This window comes from Heterodontus francisci, chromosome 41 (assembly GCF_036365525.1).
Source record: "Heterodontus francisci isolate sHetFra1 chromosome 41, sHetFra1.hap1, whole genome shotgun sequence".
Taxonomy (NCBI): domain Eukaryota; kingdom Metazoa; phylum Chordata; class Chondrichthyes; order Heterodontiformes; family Heterodontidae; genus Heterodontus; species Heterodontus francisci.
The window spans coordinates 37,368,204-37,390,939 of NC_090411.1; the positions used below are offsets into that span (position 1 = coordinate 37,368,204).

Below are 22,736 nucleotides of genomic sequence, written 5' to 3' on the forward strand. Positions count from 1 at the left end.
TACAAAACTAGCAGCAACTGTATAAACACTGACAACACCAACTGTACAAAACTAGCAGCAACTGTATAAACACTGATAACATCAACTGTACAAAACTAGCAGCAACTGTATAAACACTGACAATATCAACTGTATAAACACTGATAACACCAACTGTACAAAACTAGCAGCAACTGTATAAACACTGATAACATCAACTGTATAAACACTGATAACACCAACTGTATAAACACTGATAACATCAACTGTATAAACACTGATAACACCAACTGTACAAAACTAGCAGCAACTGTATAAACACTGATAACATCAACTGTACAAAACTAGCAGCAACTGTATAAACACTGATAACACCAACTGTACAAAACTAGCAGCAACTGTATAAACACTGACAACACCAACTGTACAAAACTAGCAGCAACTGTATAAACACTGATAATATCACCTGTATAAAACTAGCAGCAATTGGATAAACACTGATAACACCAACTGTACAAAACTAGCAGCAACTGTATAAACACTGATAACACCAACTGTACAAAACTAGCAGCAACTGTATAAACACTGATAACACCAACTGTATAAAACTAGCAGCAATTGGATAAACACTGATAACACCAACTGTACAAAACTAGCAGCAACTGTATAAACACTGATAACATCAACTGTACAAAACTAGCAGCAACTGTATAAACACTGATAACACCAACTGTACAAAACTAGCAGCAACTGTATGAACACTGATAACATCAACTGTGCAAAACTAGCAGCAACTGCATAAACACTGATAACATCAACTGTACAAAACTAGCAACTGTCCAAACACTGATAACACCAACTGCACAAAACTAGCAGCAACTGTATAAACACTGATAACACCAACTGGACAAAACTAGCAGCAACTGTATAAACACTGATAACATCAACTGTACAAAACTAGCAACTGTATAAACACTGATAACACCAACGGCACAAAACTAGCAGCAACTGTATAAACACTGATAACATCAACTGTACAAAACTAGCAGCAACTGTATAAACACTGATAACATCAACTGTACAAAACTAGCAACTGTATAAACACTGATAACACCAACTGCACAAAACTAGCAGCAACTGGATAAACACTGATAACATCAACTGCACAAAACTAGCAGCAACTGTATAAACACTGATAACATCAACTGTACAAAACGAGCAGCAACTGTATAAACACTGATAACATCAACTGTATAAACACTGATAACACCAACTGTATAAACACTGATAACATCAACTGTATAAACACTGATAACACCAACTGTATAAACACTGATAACATCAACTGTATAAACACTGATAACACCAACTGTATAAACATTGATAACATCAACTGTACAAAACTAGCAGCAACTGTATAAACACTGATAATATCAACTGTATAAACACTGATAACACCAACTGCACAAAACTAGCAGCAACTGTATAAACACTGATAACATCAACTGTACAAAACTAGCAGCAACTGTATGAACACTGATAACATCAACTGTACAAAACTAGCAGCAACTGTATAAACACTGATAACACCAACTGTACAAAACTAGCAGCAACTGTATAAACACTGATAACATCAACTGTACAAAACTAGCAGCAACTGTATAAACACTGATAACACCAACTGTACAAAACTAGCAGCAACTGTATAAACACTGAAACATCAACTGTACAAAACTAGCAGCAACTGTATAAACACTGATAACACCAACTGTACAAAACTAGCAGCAACTGGATAAACACTGATAACATCAACTGTACAAAACTAGCAGCAACTGTATAAACACTGATAACAACAACTGTACAAAACTAGCAGCAACTGGATAAACACTGATAACACCAACTGTACAAAACTAGCAGCAACTGTATGAACACTGATAACATCAACTGTACAAAACTAGCAGCAACTGTATAAACACTGATAACACCAACTGTAAAAAACTAGCAGCAACTGTATAAACACTGATAACACCAACTGTACAAAACTAGCAGCAACTGTATAAACACTGATAACACCAACTGGATAAACACTGATAACATCAACTTTACAAAACTAGCAGCAACTGTATAAACACTGATAACACCAACTGCACAAAACTAGCAGCAACTGCATAAACACTGATAACACCAACTGGATAAACACTGATAACACCAACTGAACAAAACTAGCAGCAAATGTATAAACACTGATAACATCAACTGTACAAAACTAGCAGCAACTGTATAAACACTGATAACACCAACTGTCCAAAACTAGCAGCAACTGTATAAACACTTAAAACATCAACTGTACAAAACTAGCAGCAACTGTATCAACACTGATAACATCAACTGTACAAAACTAGCAGCAACTGTATAAACACTGATAACATCAACTGAAAAACACTGATAACACCAACTGTATAAACACTGATAACACCAACTGTATAAACACTGATAACATCAACTGTATAAACACTGAGAACACCAACTGTATAAACACTGATAACATCAACTGTACAAAACTAGGAGCAACTGTGTAAACATTGATAACACCAACTGTACAAAACTAGCAGCAACTGTATAAACACTGACAACATCAACTGTATAAACACTGATAACATCAACTGTACAAAACTAGCAGCAACTGTATAAACACTGATAACATCAACTGTACAAAACTAGCAACAACTGTATAAACACTGAAAACACCAACTGTCCTAAACTAGCAGCAACTGTATAAACACTGATAACATCAACTGTACAAAACTAGCAGCAACTGTATAAACACTGATAACACCAACTGTACAAAACTAGCAGCAACTGTATGAACACTGATAACATCAACTGTGCAAAACTAGCAACAACTGTATAAACACTGATAACATCAACTGTACAAAACTAGCAACTGTCCAAACACTGATAACACCAGCTGCACAAAACTAGCAGCAACTGTATAAACACTGATAACACCAACTGGACAAAACTAGCAGCAACTGTATAAACACTGATAACATCAACTGTACAAAACTAGCAACTGTATAAACACTGATAACACCAACTGCACAAAACTAGCAGCAACTGTATAAACACTGATAACATCAACTGTACAAAACTAGCAGCAACTGTATAAACACTGATAACATCAACTGTACAAAACTAGCAACTGTATAAACACTGATAACACCAACTGCACAAAACTAGCAGCAACTGTATAAACACTGATAACACCAACTGGATAAACACTGATAACACCAACTGTACAAAACTAGCAGCAACTGTATAAACACTGATAACATCAACTGTACAAAAGGAGCAGCAACTGTCTAAACACTGATAACACCAACTGTACAAAACTAGCAGCAACTGTATGAACACTGATAACATCAACTGTACAAAACTAGCAGCAACTGTATAAACACTGATAACACCAACTGTACAAAACTAGCAGCAACTGTATAAACACTGATAACATCAACTGTACAAAAGAAGCAGCAACTGTATAAACACTGATAACACCAACTGTACAAAACTAGCAGCAACTGTATAAACATTGATAACATAAACTGTACAAAACTAGCAGCAACTGTATAAACACTGATAATATCAACTGTATAAACACTGATAACACCAACTGTACAAAACTAGCAGCAACTGTATAAACACTGATAACATCAACTGTATAAAACTAGCAGCAACTGGATAAACACTGATAACACCAACTGTACAAAACTAGCAGCAACTGTATAAACACTGATAACATCAACTGTACAAAACTAGCAGCAACTGTATAAACACTGATAACACCAACTGCACAAAACTAGCAGCAACTGTATGAACACTGATAACACCAACTGTACAAAACTAGCAGCAACTGTATAAACACTGATAATATCACCTGTATAAACACTGATAACACCAACTGTATAAAACTAGCAGCAACTGGATAAACACTGATAACACCAACTGTACAAAACTAGCAGCAACTGTATAAACACTGATAACATCAACTGTACAAAACTAGCAGCAACTGTATAAACACTGATAACACCAACTGCACAAAACTAGCAGCAACTGTATGAACACTGATAACATCAACTGTGCAAAACTAGCAGCAACTGTATAAACACTGATAACATCAACTGTACAAAACTAGCAACTGTCCAAACACTGATAACACCAACTGCACAAAACTAGCAGCAACTGTATAAACACTGATAACACCAACTGGACAAAACTAGCAGCAACTGTATAAACACTGATAACATCAACTGTACAAAACTAGCAACTGTATAAACACTGATAACACCAACTGCACAAAACTAGCAGCAACTGTATAAACACTGATAACATCAACTGTACAAAACTAGCAGCAACTGTATAAACACTGATAACATCAACTGTACAAAACTAGCAACTGTATAAACACTGATAACACCAACTGCACAAAACTAGCAGCAACTGTATAAACACTGATAACACCAACTGTACAAAACTAGCAGCTACTGTATAAACACTGATAACACCAACTGGATAAACACTGATAACATCAACTGTACAAAACTAGCAGCAACTGTATAAACACTGATAACATCAACTGTACAAAACTAGCAGCAACTGTATAAACACTGGTAACATCAACTGTATAAACACTGATAACACCAACTGTATAAACACTGATAACATCAACTGTATAAACACTGATAACACCAACTGTATAAACACTGATAACATCAACTGTATAAACACTGATAACACCAACTGTATAAACACTGATAACATCAACTGTACAAAACTAGCAGCAACTGTATAAACACTGATAATATCAACTGTATAAACACTGATAACACCAACTGCACAAAACTAGCAGCAACTGTATAAACACTGATAACATCAACTGTACAAAAGTAGCAGCAACTGTATAAACACTGATAACACCAACTGTACAAAACTAGCAGCAACTGTATAAACATTGATAACATAAACTGTACAAAACTAGCAGCAACTGTATAAACACTGATAATATCAACTGTATAAACACTGATAACACCAACTGTACAAAACTAGCAGCAACTGTATAAACACTGATAACATCAACTGTATAAAACTAGCAGCAACTGGATAAACACTGATAACACCAACTGTACAAAACTAGCAGCAACTGTATAAACACTGATAACATCAACTGTACAAAACTAGCAGCAACTGTATAAACACTGATAACATCAACTGTACAAAACTAGCAACTGTATAAACACTGATAACACCAACTGCACAAAACTAGCAGCAACTGTATAAACACTGATAACACCAACTGGATAAACACTGATAACACCAACTGTACAAAACTAGCAGCAACTGTATAAACACTGATAACATCAACTGTACAAAAGGAGCAGCAACTGTCTAAACACTGATAACACCAACTGTACAAAACTAGCAGCAACTGTATGAACACTGATAACATCAACTGTACAAAACTAGCAGCAACTGTATAAACACTGATAACACCAACTGTACAAAACTAGCAGCAACTGTATAAACACTGATAACATCAACTGTACAAAAGTAGCAGCAACTGTATAAACACTGATAACACCAACTGTACAAAACTAGCAGCAACTGTATAAACATTGATAACATAAACTGTACAAAACTAGCAGCAACTGTATAAACACTGATAATATCAACTGTATAAACACTGATAACACCAACTGTACAAAACTAGCAGCAACTGTATAAACACTGATAACATCAACTGTATAAAACTAGCAGCAACTGGATAAACACTGATAACACCAACTGTACAAAACTAGCAGCAACTGTATAAACACTGATAACATCAACTGTACAAAACTAGCAGCAACTGTATAAACACTGATAACACCAACTGCACAAAACTAGCAGCAACTGTATGAACACTGATAACACCAACTGTACAAAACTAGCAGCAACTGTATAAACACTGATAATATCACCTGTATAAACACTGATAACACCAACTGTATAAAACTAGCAGCAACTGGATAAACACTGATAACACCAACTGTACAAAACTAGCAGCAACTGTATAAACACTGATAACATCAACTGTACAAAACTAGCAGCAACTGTATAAACACTGATAACACCAACTGCACAAAACTAGCAGCAACTGTATGAACACTGATAACATCAACTGTGCAAAACTAGCAGCAACTGTATAAACACTGATAACATCAACTGTACAAAACTAGCAACTGTCCAAACACTGATAACACCAACTGCACAAAACTAGCAGCAACTGTATAAACACTGATAACACCAACTGGACAAAACTAGCAGCAACTGTATAAACACTGATAACATCAACTGTACAAAACTAGCAACTGTATAAACACTGATAACACCAACTGCACAAAACTAGCAGCAACTGTATAAACACTGATAACATCAACTGTACAAAACTAGCAGCAACTGTATAAACACTGATAACATCAACTGTACAAAACTAGCAACTGTATAAACACTGATAACACCAACTGCACAAAACTAGCAGCAACTGTATAAACACTGATAACATCAACTGTACAAAACTAGCAGCTACTGTATAAACACTGATAACACCAACTGGATAAACACTGATAACATCAACTGTACAAAACTAGCAGCAACTGTATAAACACTGATAACATCAACTGTACAAAACTAGCAGCAACTGTATAAACACTGGTAACATCAACTGTATAAACACTGATAACACCAACTGTATAAACACTGATAACATCAACTGTATAAACACTGATAACACCAACTGTATAAACACTGATAACATCAACTGTATAAACACTGATAACACCAACTGTATAAACACTGATAACATCAACTGTACAAAACTAGCAGCAACTGTATAAACACTGATAATATCAACTGTATAAACACTGATAACACCAACTGCACAAAACTAGCAGCAACTGTATAAACACTGATAACACCAACTGGATAAACACTGATAACACCAACTGTACAAAACTAGCAGCAACTGTATAAACACTGATAACATCAACTGTACAAAAGTAGCAGCAACTGTCTAAACACTGATAACACCAACTGTACAAAACTAGCAGCAACTGTATGAACACTGATAACACCAACTGTACAAAACTAGCAGCAACTGTATGAACACTGATAACATCAACTGTGCAAAACTAGCAGCAACTGTATAAACACTGATAACATCAACTGTACAAAACTAGCAACTGTCCAAACACTGATAACACCAACTGCACAAAACTAGCAGCAACTGTATAAACACTGATAACACCAGCTGGACAAAACTAGCAGCAACCGTATAAACACTGATAACATCAACTGTACAAAACTAGCAGCAACTGTATAAACACTGATAACAACAACTGTACAAAACTAGCAACTGTATAAACACTGATAACACCAACTGCACAAAACTAGCAGCAACTGTATAAACACTGATAACACCAACTGTACAAAACTAGCAGCAACTGTATAAACACTGATAACACCAACTGGATAAATACTGATAACATCAACTGTACAAAACTAGCAGCAACTGTATAAACACTGATAACATCAACTGTACAAAACTAGCAGCAACTGTATAAACACGGATAACATCAACTGTATAAACACTGATAACACCAACTGTATAAACACTGATAACACCAACTGTATAAACACTGATAACATCAACTGTACAAAACTAGCAGCAACTGTATAAACACTGATAATATCAACTGTATAAACACTGATAACACCAACTGCACAAAACTAGCAGCAACTGTATAAACACTGATAACACCAACTGGATAAACACTGATAACACCAACTGTACAAAACTAGCAGCAACTGTATAAACACTGATAACACCAACTGTACAAAACTAGCAGCAACTGTATAAACACTGATAACATCAACTGTACAAAACTAGCAGCAACTGTATAAACACTGATAACACCAACTGTACAAAACTAGCAGCAACTGTATAAACACTGATAACATCAACTGTACAAAACTAGCAGCAACTGTATAAACACTGATAATATCAACTGTATAAACACTGATAACACCAACTGTACAAAACTAGCAGCAACTGTATAAACACTGATAACACCAACTGTACAAAACTAGCAGCAACTGTATAAACACTGATAACACCAACTGTACAAAACTAGCAGCAACTGTATAAACACTGATAATATCACCTGTATAAACACTGATAACACCAACTGTATAAAACTAGCAGCAACTGGATAAACACTGATAACACCAACTGTACAAAACTAGCAGCAACTGTATAAACACTGATAACATCAACTGTACAAAACTAGCAGCAACTGTATAAACCCTGATAACATCAACTGTCCAAAACTAGCAGCAAATGTATGAACACTGATAACATCAACTGTACAAAACTAGCAACTGTCTAAACACTGATAACACCAACTGCACAAAACTAGCAGCAACTGTAGAAACACTGATAACACCAACTGGACAAAACTAGCAGCAACTGTATAAACACTGATAACATCAACTGTACAAAACTAGCAACTGTATAAACACTGATAACACCAACTGCACAAAACTAGCAGCAACTGTATAAACACTGATAACACCAACTGGATAAACACTGATAACATCAACTGTACAAAACTAGCATCAACTGTATAAACACTGATAACACCAACTGCACAAAACTAGCAGCAACTGTATAAACACTGATAACACCAACTGGATAAACACTGATAACACCAACTGTACAAAACTAGCAGCAACTGTATAAACACTGATAACACCAACTGTACAAAACTAGCAGCAACTGTATAAACACTGAGAACACCAACTGCACAAAACTAGCAGCAACTGTATAAACACTGATAACACCAACTGCACAAAACTAGCAGCAACTGTATAAACACTGATAACATCAACTGTACAAAACAAGCAGCAACTGTATAAACACTGATAACACCAGCTGGACAAAACTAGCAGCAACTGTATAAACACTGATAACATCAACTGTACAAAACTAGCAACTGTATAAACACTGATAACACCAACTGCACAAAACTAGCAGCAACCGTATAAACACTGATAACATCAACTGTACAAAACTAGCAGCAACTGTATAAACACTGATAACATCAACTGTACAAAACTAGCAACTGTATAAACACTGATAACACCAACTGCACAAAACTAGCAGCAACTGTATAAACACTGATAACACCAACTGTACAAAACTAGCAGCAACTGTATAAACACTGATAACACCAACAGGATAAATACTGATAACATCAACTGTACAAAACTAGCAGCAACTGTATAAACACTGATAACATCAACTGTACAAAACTAGCAGCAACTGTATAAACACGGATAACATCAACTGTATAAACACTGATAACACCAACTGTATAAACACTGATAACACCAACTGTATAAACACTGATAACATCAACTGTACAAAACTAGCAGCAACTGTATAAACACTGATAATATCAACTGTATAAACACTGATAACACCAACTGCACAAAACTAGCAGCAACTGTATAAACACTGATAACACCAACTGCACAAAACTAGCAGCAACTGCATAAACACTGATAACACCAACTGGATAAACACTGATAACACCAACTGTATAAACACTGATAACATCAACTGTATAAACACTGATAACAGCAACTGTATAAACACTGATAACATCAACTGTTTTAACACTGATAACACCAACTGGATAAACACTGATAACACCAACTGTACAAAACTAGCAGCAACTGTATGAACACTGATAACACCAACTGTACAAAACTAGCAGCAACTGTATAAACACTGATAACATCAACTGTACAAAAGTAGCAGCAACTGTCTAAACACTGATAACACCAACTGTACAAAACTAGCAGCAACTGTATGAACACTGATAACACCAACTGTACAAAACTAGCAGCAACTGTATGAACACTGATAACATCAACTGTGCAAAACTAGCAGCAACTGTATAAACACTGATAACATCAACTGTACAAAACTAGCAACTGTCCAAACACAGATAACACCAACTGCACAAAACTAGCAGCAACTGTATAAACACTGATAACACCAACTGGACAAAACTAGCGGCAACTGTATAAACACTGATAACATCAACTGTACAAAACTAGCAACTGTACAAACACTGATAACACCAACTGCACAAAACTAGCAGCAACTGTATAAACACTGATAACATCAACTGTACAAAACTATCAGCAACTGTATAAACACTGGTAACATCAACTGTACGAAACTAGCAACTGTATAAACACTGATAACACCAACTGCACAAAACTAGCAGCAACTGTATAAACACTGATAACACCAACTGTACAAAACTAGCAGCAACTGTATAAACACTGATAACACCAACTGGATAAACACTGATAACATCAACTGTACAAAACTAGCAGCAACTGTATAAACACTGATAACATCAACTGTACAAAACTAGCAGCAACTGTATAAACACTGATAACATCAACTGTATAAACACTGATAACACCAACTGTATAAACACTGATAACATCAACTGTATAAACACTGATATCACCAACTGTATAAACACTGATAACACCAACTGTATAAACACTGATAACACCAACTGTACAATACTAGCAGCAACTGTATAAACACTGATAATATCAACTGTATAAACACTGATAACACCAACTGCACAAAACTAGCAGCAACTGTATAAACACTGATAACACCAACTGGATAAACACTGATAACACCAACTGTACAAAACTAGCAGCAACTGTATAAACACTGATAACACCAACTGTACAAAACTAGCAGCAACTGTATAAACACTGATAACACCAACTGGATAAACACTGATTACATCAACTGTACAAAACTAGCATCAACTGTATAAACACTGATAACACCAACTGCACAAAACTAGCAGCAACTGTATAAACACTGATAACACCAACTGGATAAACACTGATAACACCAACTGTACAAAACTAGCAGCAACTGTATAAACACTGATAACACCAACTGTACAAAACTAGCAGCAACTGTATAAACACTGAGAACACCAACTGCACAAAACTAGCAGCAACTGTATAAACACTGATAACACCAACTGCACAAAACTAGCAGCAACTGTATAAACACTGATAACATCAACTGTACAAAACAAGCAGCAACTGTATAAACACTGATAACACCAACTGCACAAAACTAGCAGCAACTGTATAAACACTGATAACACCAACTGGATAAACACTGATAACACCAACTGTACAAAACTAGCAGCAACTGTATAAACACTGATAACATCAACTGTACAAAACTAGCAGCAACTGTATAAACACTGATAACACCAACTGTACAAAACTAGCAGCAACTGTATAAACACTTATAACATCAACTGTACAAAACTAGCAGCAACTGTACAAACACTGATAACATCAACTGTACAAAACTAGCAGCAACTGTATAAACACTGATAACATCAACTGTATAAACACTGATAACACCAACTGTATAAACACTGATAACATCAACTGTATAAACACTGATAACACCAACTGTATAAACACTGATAACATCAACTGTATAAACACTGATAACATCAACTGTTCAAAACTAGCAGCAACTGTATTAACACTGATAACACCAACTGTATAAACACTGATAACATCAACTGTACAAAACTAGGAGCAACTGTATAAACATTAATAACACCAACTGTACAAAACTAGCAGCAACTGTATAAACACTGATAACATCAACTGTACAAAACTAGCAGCAACTGTATAAACACTGATAACACCAACTGGATAAACACTGATAACACCAACTGTACAAAACTAGCAGCAACTGTATAAACACTGATAACATCAACTGTACAAAACTAGCAACTGTATAAACGCTGATAACATCAACTGTACAAACACTGATAACACCAACTGTATAAACACTGATAACATCAACTGTCTAAACACTGATAACACCAACTGTATAAACACTGATAACATCAACTGTATAATCACTGATAACACCAACTGTATAAACACTGATAACATCAACTGTATAAACACTGATAACATCAACTGTACAAAACTAGCAGCAACTGTATAAACACTGATAACACCAACTGTACAAAACTAGCAGCAACTGTATAAACACTGATAACATCAACTGTACAAACACTGATAACACCAACTGTATAAACACTGATAACATCAACTGTCTAAACACTGATAACACCAACTGTATAAACACTGATAACATCAACTGTCTAAACACTGATAACACCAACTGTACAAACACTGATAACACCAACTGTATAAACACTGATAACATCAACTGTATAATCACTGATAACACCAACTGCATAAACACTGATAACATCAACTGTACAAAACTAGGAGCAACTGTATAAACATTGATAACACCAACTGTACAAAACTAGCAGTAACTGTATAAACACTGATAACATCAACTGTATAAACACTGATAACATCAACTGTACAAAACTAGCAGCAACTGTATAAACAATGATTACATCAACTGTACAAAACTAGCAGCAACTGTATAAACACTGATAACATCAACTGTACAAAACTAGCAGCAACTGTATAAACACTGACAACACCAACTGTACAAAACTAGCAGCAACTGTATAAACACTGATAACATCAACTGTACAAAACTAGCAGCAACTGTATAAACACCGATAACATCAACTGTATAAACACTGATAACATCAACTGTACAAAACTAGCAGCAACTGTATAAACAATGATTACATCAACTGTACAAAACTAGCAGCAACTGTATAAACACTGATAACATCAACTGTACAAAACTAGCAGCAACTGTATAAACACTGAAAACACCAACTGTACAAAACTAGCAGCAACTGTATAAACACTGATAACATCAACTGTACAAAACTAGCAGCAACTGTATCAACACTGATAACACCAACTGTACAAAACTAGCAGCAACTGTATAAACACTGATAACACCAACTGTACAAAACTAGCAGCAACTGTATAAACACTGATAACATCAACTGTACAAAACTAGCAGCAACTGTATAAACACTGACAACACCAACTGTACAAAACTAGCAGCAACTGTATAAACACTGATAACATCAACTGTACAAAACTAGCAGCAACTGTATAAACACTGATAACATCAACTGTACAAAACTAGCAGCAACTGTATAAACACTGATAACACCAACTGTACTAAACTAGCAGCAACTGTATAAACACTGATAACACCAACTGTACAAAACTAGCAGCAACTGTATAAACACTGATAACATCAACTGTACAAAACTAGCAGCAACTGTATAAACACTGATAACATCAACTGTACAAAACTAGCAGCAACTGTATAAACACTGATAACACCAACTGGATAAACACTGATAACACCAACTGTACAAAACTAGCAGCAACTGTATAAACACTGATAACATCAACTGTACAAAACTAGCAACTGTATAAACGCTGATAACACCAACTGTACAAAACTAGCAGCAACTGTATAAACACTGCTAACATCAACTGTACAAAACTAGCAGCAACTGTATAAACACTGATAACATCAACTGTACAAAACTAGCAGCAACTGTATAACCACTGATAACACCAAGTGTATAAACACTGATAACACCAACTGCACAAAACACCAACTGTACAAAACTAGCAGCAACTTTATAAACACTGATAACACCAAGTGTATAAACACCAACTGTATAAACACTGATTACACCAACTGTACAAACACTGATAACACCAACTGTACAAAACTAACACCAACTGTACAAACAAACAAGCATGGGTCCAGTACCCAGCCATTACCCAGGTGTTATGAACACTCATTGTCCAGAGTATGCTTTGAGTTATGTATTGATTGATTTATGTATTATTGAATGATATGTACAAAGTTTGTACTGTTGGTGTTATTAGTGTTTGTGCAGTTGATGTTATGAGTGAGCAGTCGAATTTGTACAGTTTGTGTTCCTAGTGATTTAACAGTTGTGTTATTAGTGTTTGTACAGTTGGTGTTAATAACACTAACTGTACAAACTAACACTAACTGTATAAACATTAACTATACAAACACTAATATCACTAACTTTATAAATATTAATGTGAACTGTACAAACTAATATTACTAACTACACAAACACTAATAAAACTAACTACAAATAATATCACTAACTGCACAAATACTAACATTAACTGTACAAACCCTACTGTTCACTACGTGTACTAACATTAGTGAAATTAACTGTACTTAAGCTACTGCTCATCAACAGTACAAACATTAATAACAAACACTAATCACTAACTGTACGAATCTTAATAGCATTAACTGGACAAACACTAATATCACTAACTGTACAAACTATAACCAACTGTATAAACAATAATATCACTAACTACAAATATTAACATTAATTGTATCAGCACTAATATCATGAATTGTACAAATAAATAACTGTACAAACAATAACATTAACTGTACAAACATTAATAACACTAACTACAAATAAACAAACATGGGTACAGTACACAGCCATTACCCAGGGTGTGGTGAACACTTATTATCCAGTGTATGCTTTGAGTTATCTATTGATTGATTTATGTATCACTGAATGATCTGTACAAAGTTTGTACAGTTGATGTTATTAGTGTTTGGACAGTTGGTGTTAACACTAACTGTATAAACTTTAATATCATTAACTGCACAAACATTAATAACACTAACTGTACAAATACTAATAAAAACTATACAAACATTAATAAGACTACTGTACAAACTCTACCGTTCACCAAGTGTACAAACATTAATAACAATAACTGTACATATGCTACTCATTAACTGTACAAGTTCTACTGCTCACTAACTGTACAAACATTAATATGAACTGTATAAACATTATCACTAACTGTACAAATATTAACATTAACTGCATAAACACTAATATCACTAACTATACAAACATTAATAACTAACTGTAAAAACACTAACACTAACTGTACAAACATAAATAACTGTACAAACACTATCACTAACTGCACAAATATTAATGAAACTAACTGTACAAACATTAATAACTGTATAAACACAAACACCAACTGTACAAACACCAATATCACTAACTGTACAAACACTAATTACATTAACTGTAAAATCACTAATATCAATAACTGAGCAAATAATACTAAGTGTACAAACACTAATAACTAACTGTACAAACATTAACATTTACTGTACAAAAACTACCTCTCACTATCTGTACAAACATTAATGGCATTAACTGTATAAACATTAACATTTACTGTACAAAAACTACTGCTCACTAACTGTATAAACACTAATATCACTAACTGTACAAACACCAATAACACCAAGTTAATAACACAAACACTACTGCTACTAACTCTACAAATATTTTTTGGAAATGATGGGCTGAAGTTTATGTTGCCACCGCTGGTTGGCGGCCCGCATGCACAGGCTTTACTCTGCGCAGTCACCATGATATTAAACGCGGCGGCTCATTTACATGGCCAGGGCGGACCACCCCCACTCCTTCCGATGACGTGGAGGGGTGGCGGTCTGTCTCTGGCAACGGCGTCAGGTGCCATTGCGCAGGCACCGAAGCCCATTTTTAAAGGGCTTCATTCCCTTCCATTTCGTTTACATATTTAAAGATAAAGGCATTGTAAATTAAATTTAAAACATTAAATAAATGTTTGTACTCCCTCTCCCAATAACCATACACTTCATTCCATATCCTCTCGGCACAGTGGCACACTGGTTAGCACCGCAGCCTCACAGCTCCAGTGACCCAGGTTTGGTACTGGGTACTGCCTGTGCGGAGTTTGTAAGTTCTCCCTATGACCACGTGGGTTTCTGCCGGGTGCTCCAGTTTCCTCCCACAGCCAAAGACTTGCAGGTTGGTAGGTAAATTGGCCATTGTAAGTTGCCCCTAGTGTAGGTAGGTGGTCGGAGAATTGAGGGAAGGTGGGGATGTGGTTGGGGACATGGGATTAATGTAGGATTAGTATAAATGGGTGGTTGATGGTCGGCACAGACTCGGTGGGCTGAAGGGCCTGTTTCAGTGCTGTATTTCTCTATGACTCTCTCTCCTCCCACCAAGATACTTACCTTGTGTTCCTGACCTTCCCCCACACCCCAACAGCAAAGTTCACAAACGTATCTTTAACCCTTCCCACCATCCCCTCCACCAATCATATTAGTCGAACCTGGCTCCTCCTTCCCGTACTGAAATACTTAACTGCTGCACCCTCCCCACCAGTGTCCCGCATCAGATCTCTGAACGGAGATCAAAAGACGTGGGAGTGCTGGTCACTGGCTACAACATTGGAGCGGGACGGATGGTGGGAGCGGATAAGTATTTAATTCATTTATTTTAATAAATTTACATATTTAGATTGGCCCCCCCCCCATCGCCGAGTGGTGGGAGTGGGGGGCACCACGAGGCCTCGCCGCCACCAGCAATATCTGGCCGGACCTGCCCAGCGTCGAGACCCATGGTGGGCCTCTCCTGGAGACATTTTCCGGGCTCTCCCACCACAACCCTCGACGTCGGGGGGGCCTGTAAAATCCAGACCAATGTGTCAGGAGCATCTAAATTTTTTCAAGCTCTGCAGCATGTCCTCCGGATGCCATGGCTGGACTTGATATGGTGAATGAGATTCGGGGCCAAGAGCGGTGTGTGACAAATACCAGGTATATTTATTTAGTTCTGATTTAGTATCTGTTCTGTTATATCCAGTCATAGAACCATAGACATAGAGCATCCGCTATTTCCTCCCTGGCTTCCTTTAACAGCCTGGGATACAATCCATCTGGCTCTGGTGACTTATCCATTTTCATGGATAACAGACCCTCTACTACTTCCTCTCTCATTATGCTTATCATATCTAATATTTCACACTACTCTTTTACTACGTCTGCATCATCCCTCTCCTTTGTGAATTCAGAGACAAAGTGCTCATTAAGAACCCTGCCCACATTTTCTGCATCCACGCATAAGTTACCTTGTACATCTTTGACAGGATCTACCTTTTCCTTAGTTATCCTCTTGCTCTTAATGTACTGATAAAACATCTTTGGGTTTTCCTTGATTTTACCTGCCAACATTTTTTCTTGTCCTCTCTTTGCTTTCCTAATTTCCTTTTTTTACTTCACCCTTCACTTTCTATACTCCTCTAGGCATTAAGTTTTTTGTGACTGTCTTAAGCTTTCTTTTTTGGTTTTTATCTTACCCTGTATGCTTTTAGATAACCAGGGCGTTCTAGATTTGGCAGTACCATACTTTTTCTTTGTGGGGACATATCTACACTGTGCCTGTAGAATCTCGCTTTTGAATGCCTCCCACTAGTTTGCCACTGATTTTCCTTCAAATAGCTATATCCAGTCCACTTTCGCCAGATCAGCTCTCAGCTTCGTAAAATTTGCTTTCCCCCAATTTAGAACTTTTACTCCTGTTCTATCTTTGTCCTTTTCCATAATAATGTTAAATCTAACTATATTATGGTCACTGTCTCCAAAATGGTCACCCACTGCTACTTCATCCACTTGCCCAGCTTCATTACCGAACACTAAATCGTGAATTGCACTGCCTCTCATTGGGCTGTTAGGTGCTGGCTAAAGACATTTTCTTGAATGCAGTTCAAAACTTTTGTGCCCTCAGTGCCCTTCGCACTGTTTGTATCCCAGTTGATATTAGGGTAGTTGAAATCCCGAACTATTATTGCCTTATCGTTTTTGCATTCAGAAATTTGCCTACATATTTGTTCTTCTATCTCCCTCCCACTGTTTGGGGGTCTATAGTAGTATGGCTGCCCCTTCTTTATTTCTGAGCTCAACCCATATGGCTTCATTTGATGATTCATTTAGCATATCATCCCTTAATTGATTCTTTATCCAATAATGCTACACTCCCTCCTTTTTATCCCCCTCTTTATCCTGCCTGAAAACTCTATATCCAGGGATACTGGATGCCCCTCTTTAAGCCAAGTTTCCATTATAGCAATGATATCATGCTGCCATGTGCGTATCTGTGCCCTCAGCTCATCAGCTTTATTTGCTATACTCCTTGCATTTAAATCAATACCTTTTGACACTGACAAATTCCTGTGCTGTACACCTTTTAACCTTTGCTTCTTCTGTCTTTCAGAGTCACTCGCTAATTTTCTGCTTCCCATTCCCTGCTCTGAATTTGTCCTATCTGAAACTGCTCTTCCCATCCCCATCACATTGCACAAGCAATTTAAAAAAAATTAACTGCAGTTCAATTCCTGTACCAAGTTCATTTGATGCAATTTTGCAAGTTTCATTCTTTAAAGCTGGAGAAAGACTATTCAAAATTAAACTGAGCTGAGTGATTGGTTCAGTTTGTAATCAAATGAAAGATCCCTTCTTAAATCTGAGTGCTGAGGTAAGCAAAATCCAGTGTCCATTAACTTGCCCAGGCTGTAAAAGAAAGAGCTGTCTTGGTCATAGAGAGTCTGCTAAAGGAATCAGTTTGAAAAGAAGAGGTTTCAAACTCCTGGGAAAAAAAAAATGTTTGGAATTTCAAAAAACAGTGATAAGAAATTCTGTAAAAGACTTAGTGTTTATTATTAATAAGTTATTTATATAGAATTGTACTAAGAGTTATGACCTCAAGGAGCTGGAGGAAGATTTTTTAATATTTAAATATATTATAATCATTGTCACTTATCTGCTTGTCCAGATTTTGCAAATTTGGGTGATATTTTAAACTTAACATAACTTGGACTGGATTTCACAGGACCCCCAACGTCAGCTCCGTGCCGGTGGGGTGGGGTGGGGTGGTGGTAGGGGGGGGGGTGCGTGGCGCGGAAAATCATATGGGGACAGGACACAGAATGAAACATTCAAATACCCTCTTTGCATGCATTAAAATGCATCTCGGTACGATTCAGCCATCAGTTCACGATTTTCAGCTGGACATGTGGCACTCACGTGGGGGAAGCTTAGTCTGGCATATGGACTCAGCCTGTCATGGATGTGCCATGCTCTGAGGTGCAAGAGTGAGTTGATTCGCACATGCAACCACTCGTGGCATCAGTCCTCCCTGCCCGAACTTCTTGTCTTTGACATGGTAGTGGTACCCATGTGCCATGGGGACACCCAAGTCAAACGGAGCCATTCTGTAAAGTGCCACTCACCTTTGTCGAGCACGAGACCATTCACCCTCTTCCGGCACTGTACCCAGTCTCGTCGGATGACCCCATGGATTGCTTGGTCAGACAGGAGGACCTCTTCTCACCATCGCTGGGGAAAAGGACCTCCCGCCTTTGCCTTGCAGCCTGGGGGAGAGTGAGCAGGCAGGCATAGTTAAACCATGGGGCCACACTTCCTCCCACCTCTGCCATTCGCAGTTGTCTTGCAGGGCTTGCTCCTTCAGGGAAGGGGCTATGCTGCAGGCATTCCTGGCTGCTCAGCTCCAGCAGCACAAGAGAAAAGAAGGAAGAGGTTTCATGCAGGGCTAGCTGCCTTTTAAAGATGGTGCCAGCACCTGCTCACTAATCAGCAATGCCATTCCTGGCATCAGAAAGCCCGCCCCCTCCACAGATTTAGGGGGTGGTAGGCTGATTTGTTCATGCAAATGAGCACGGTAGATTGGGGTGGCATGGCAGCATGCGGGCTGACATTTTTTTTGCCTGCCGCAATCCAGCTCAAAGTCCATGGTGCTCTATCACTCTCAAAGAACAGAGTGAGAGTTAATGGAGACAGTCCAAAGCTGAAAATGATTAATGGACACGGTTTGATGTTCATTTCCCTTGCTCATTACCAAAAGCCTACCGAGAACTCAAACACAAACAATATGAAAGTTTAAGAGGCATGTACTCACTACTGGGAGTTATTTGACCAAAATCATCTCAGGTAGGGCGGTTTGAAAAGAATCAGAAAAATAAGGTGTCAATCCTTAAAAATCACTAGTATTCCATAAACTTACTGGTTGAATTCAGGATCCTGTGTTATACGGTGTTCCATCTTTTCCAAATATTGTAATGCTTTTTCTATGTCCGATACACTGCCTCCCTCTGCCCCTCTGCTACTGAGAACCCTCCTGGGCCCCTCAGACCCAGCTGCTGCTCCTGGAACCTCCTTTCCACTGATGTACCTGAAAAGGAGAAAGTAACACAATTTACAGAGATCTGAGGCAGAAAGGCCCCATTGTCAGCTTTATAAGATGTACAGTCCACATTCATGACAGTGTCATCCTATGGATTCAAGCATCCAATCCCTGCTTGTGAATTGGCTGGTGCAGTATGTAAGACCTCTGAGACCTGGGTGCAAATCCAGCTCAGGCTGCTGTCTGTAAGGGTTCTGTATCAAGTGCATTTGATTGTCCATTTCTCAGTGGGCTTGGGCCCTCAGCATGAAACTGCCCTTAATTCACAACTTGACTGGCAATCTCATTTACTGCATGGCTGGTCAGGGAAATGGAAATCTGTAATAATGCTACATGTTTTAGCATTGTTACAGAGTGGGGAACCTCTTGTAAATGCTTGATGTGGAATGTGTATGGGTAGAGCTGAGAAACACTAAGGGGCAAAAAACATTAGTGGGGGCTGTATATAGACCCCCAAACTGTAGTGGTGATGTTGGGAATGGCATTAAGCAGGAAATTAGAGACGCATGTGATAAAGGAACATCTGTAATTATGGGTGAGTTTAATCTATATATAGATTGGGCAAATCAAATTAGTCACAATACCGTAGAGGAGGAATTCATGGAGTGTATACGGGATGATTTTCTGGACCAATACGTTGAGGAACCAACTAGAGAACAGGCCATCTTAGACTGGGTATTGTGTAATGAGAGAGGAATAATTGACAATCTAGTGGTGCGAGACCCCTTGGGGATGAGCGACCATAATATGATAGAATTATTCATCAAGATGGAGAGTGACGTGTTGATTCTGAGACTAGGGTCCTGAATCTTAGTAAAGGAAATTATGAAGGTATGAGGTGCGAGTTGGCTATAATGGATTGGGAAACGTTATTTAAAGGGATGACGGTGGATAGGCAGTGGCAAACATTCAAAGAGTGCATGGATGAACTGCAACAATTGTTTATTCCTGTCTGGCACAAAAGTAAAACGGAAAAGGTAGCCAAACCATGGCGTACAAGGGAAATTAGAGATAGCAATAGATCCAAGGAAGAGGCATATAAATTTACCAGAAAAAACAACAAACCTGAGGATTGGGAGCAGTTTAGAATTCAGCAAAGGAGGACCAAGGGATTGTTAAAGAAGGGGAAAATAGAGTACGAGAGCAAGCTTGTGGGGAACATAAAAACTGACTGTAAAAGTTTCTACAGATATGTGAAGAGAAAAAGATTGGTGAAGACAAATGTAGGTCCCTTACAGTCAGAAACAGGGGAATTTATTATGGGGAACAAAGAAATGGCTGACCAACTAAATGTATACTTTGGTTCTGTCTTCACAATGGAGGACACAAATATCATACCAGAAATGTTGGGGAACACAGGATTTAGTGAGAGAGGAAAACTGAAGGAAATCAATATCAGCAGAGAAATGGTGTTGGGGAAATTGAGGGGATTGAAGGCCAAAAGATCCCTAGGACCTGATGGTCTGCATCCCAGAATACTTAAGGAAGTGGCCCTAGAAATAGTGGATGCATTGGTGGTCATTTTCCAAGATTCTATAGACTCTGGAACAGTTCCTACAGATTGGACGGTAGCTAATGTAACCCCACTAAAAAGGGAGGTAGAGAGAAAGCAGGGAATTTTAGACCAGTCGGCCTGACGTCAGTAGTGGGGAAAATTCTTGATTCCATTCTCAAAGATTTTATAGCAGAGCAATTGGAAAACAGTGGTAAAATCAGACAGAGTCAGCGTGGATTTATGAAAGGGAAATTATGCTTGACAAATCTACTAGAATTCTTCGAGGATGTAACTAGTAGAGTTGATGAGGGGGAGCCAGTGTATGTGGTTTATGTGGGACTTTTGTGGAAGTGAGCAGAAAGGCATGGCACTATGCTAGATGGGAAATATAGCCAAGTTAGGAGTAGTCACTTTGCTGAGCTCTGATGAAATGATTTAAAGCTTGAGAAACTGCAATGAAATAGTTAAAAGTAAAGGCTGAGAGTGTGAGATCGTATAAACTTACAGGCACTGGTAATTGCAAGGACATTTGTTCATTCATGACTTGATTGTGTGACTCCTTGTGGTTTGGAACAAATGGATTCCTGTGAGAGATGCTGGCCATCCCTGTGTGAGTGATGATAAGGAATGAAAGGCCACACTATCACTGTATACTGTTGCTGCTTGGTGTTACTTCATGATGTGACTTGATAGAGATTACAGGATCCCAGGACTTATGACAATTGTGGGAAGCAAAAGCAGTATCTGTGGGAATCAAAATCAGTATCTTGTTTCTAACTCTTCTTCCTTTGCTAATTGTCTTAATGTCTGTTTTCTTTTAATCTTGCTGGTACAAAACGATATTTTATTAGTAACAAGTATGTATTGAGAATGGAGTGTATTGTAACCTCAGTAACAGATGTACTGCATGTCACCACGTGGGTGAAGTCGAATTGTACCGCACTGATTGGTTAAACAAGGAGGTGTAGTATGAATCTTAATGTATAAACAGT

General features: G+C 37.6%; 1 protein-coding gene and 1 long non-coding RNA gene across 8 annotated transcripts in view; one reads left to right on the forward strand and one right to left on the reverse strand.

Moving 5' to 3' along the window:
• LOC137353506 (uncharacterized) overlaps positions 1-22,736 on the forward strand; it is a 691,250-nt gene that overhangs the window by 549,250 nt on the left and 119,264 nt on the right. The gene's annotated exons all lie outside the window — the stretch shown is intronic.
• LOC137353503 (uncharacterized) overlaps positions 1-22,736 on the reverse strand; it is a 118,232-nt gene that overhangs the window by 71,517 nt on the left and 23,979 nt on the right. For all 7 annotated transcript variants that reach the window (XM_068019885.1, XM_068019879.1, XM_068019880.1 and 4 more), the window contains one exon: positions 20,070-20,237. In XM_068019885.1, the coding sequence (XP_067875986.1) occupies positions 20,070-20,237 (168 nt within the window). The remainder of the gene's footprint in view (positions 1-20,069; positions 20,238-22,736) is intronic.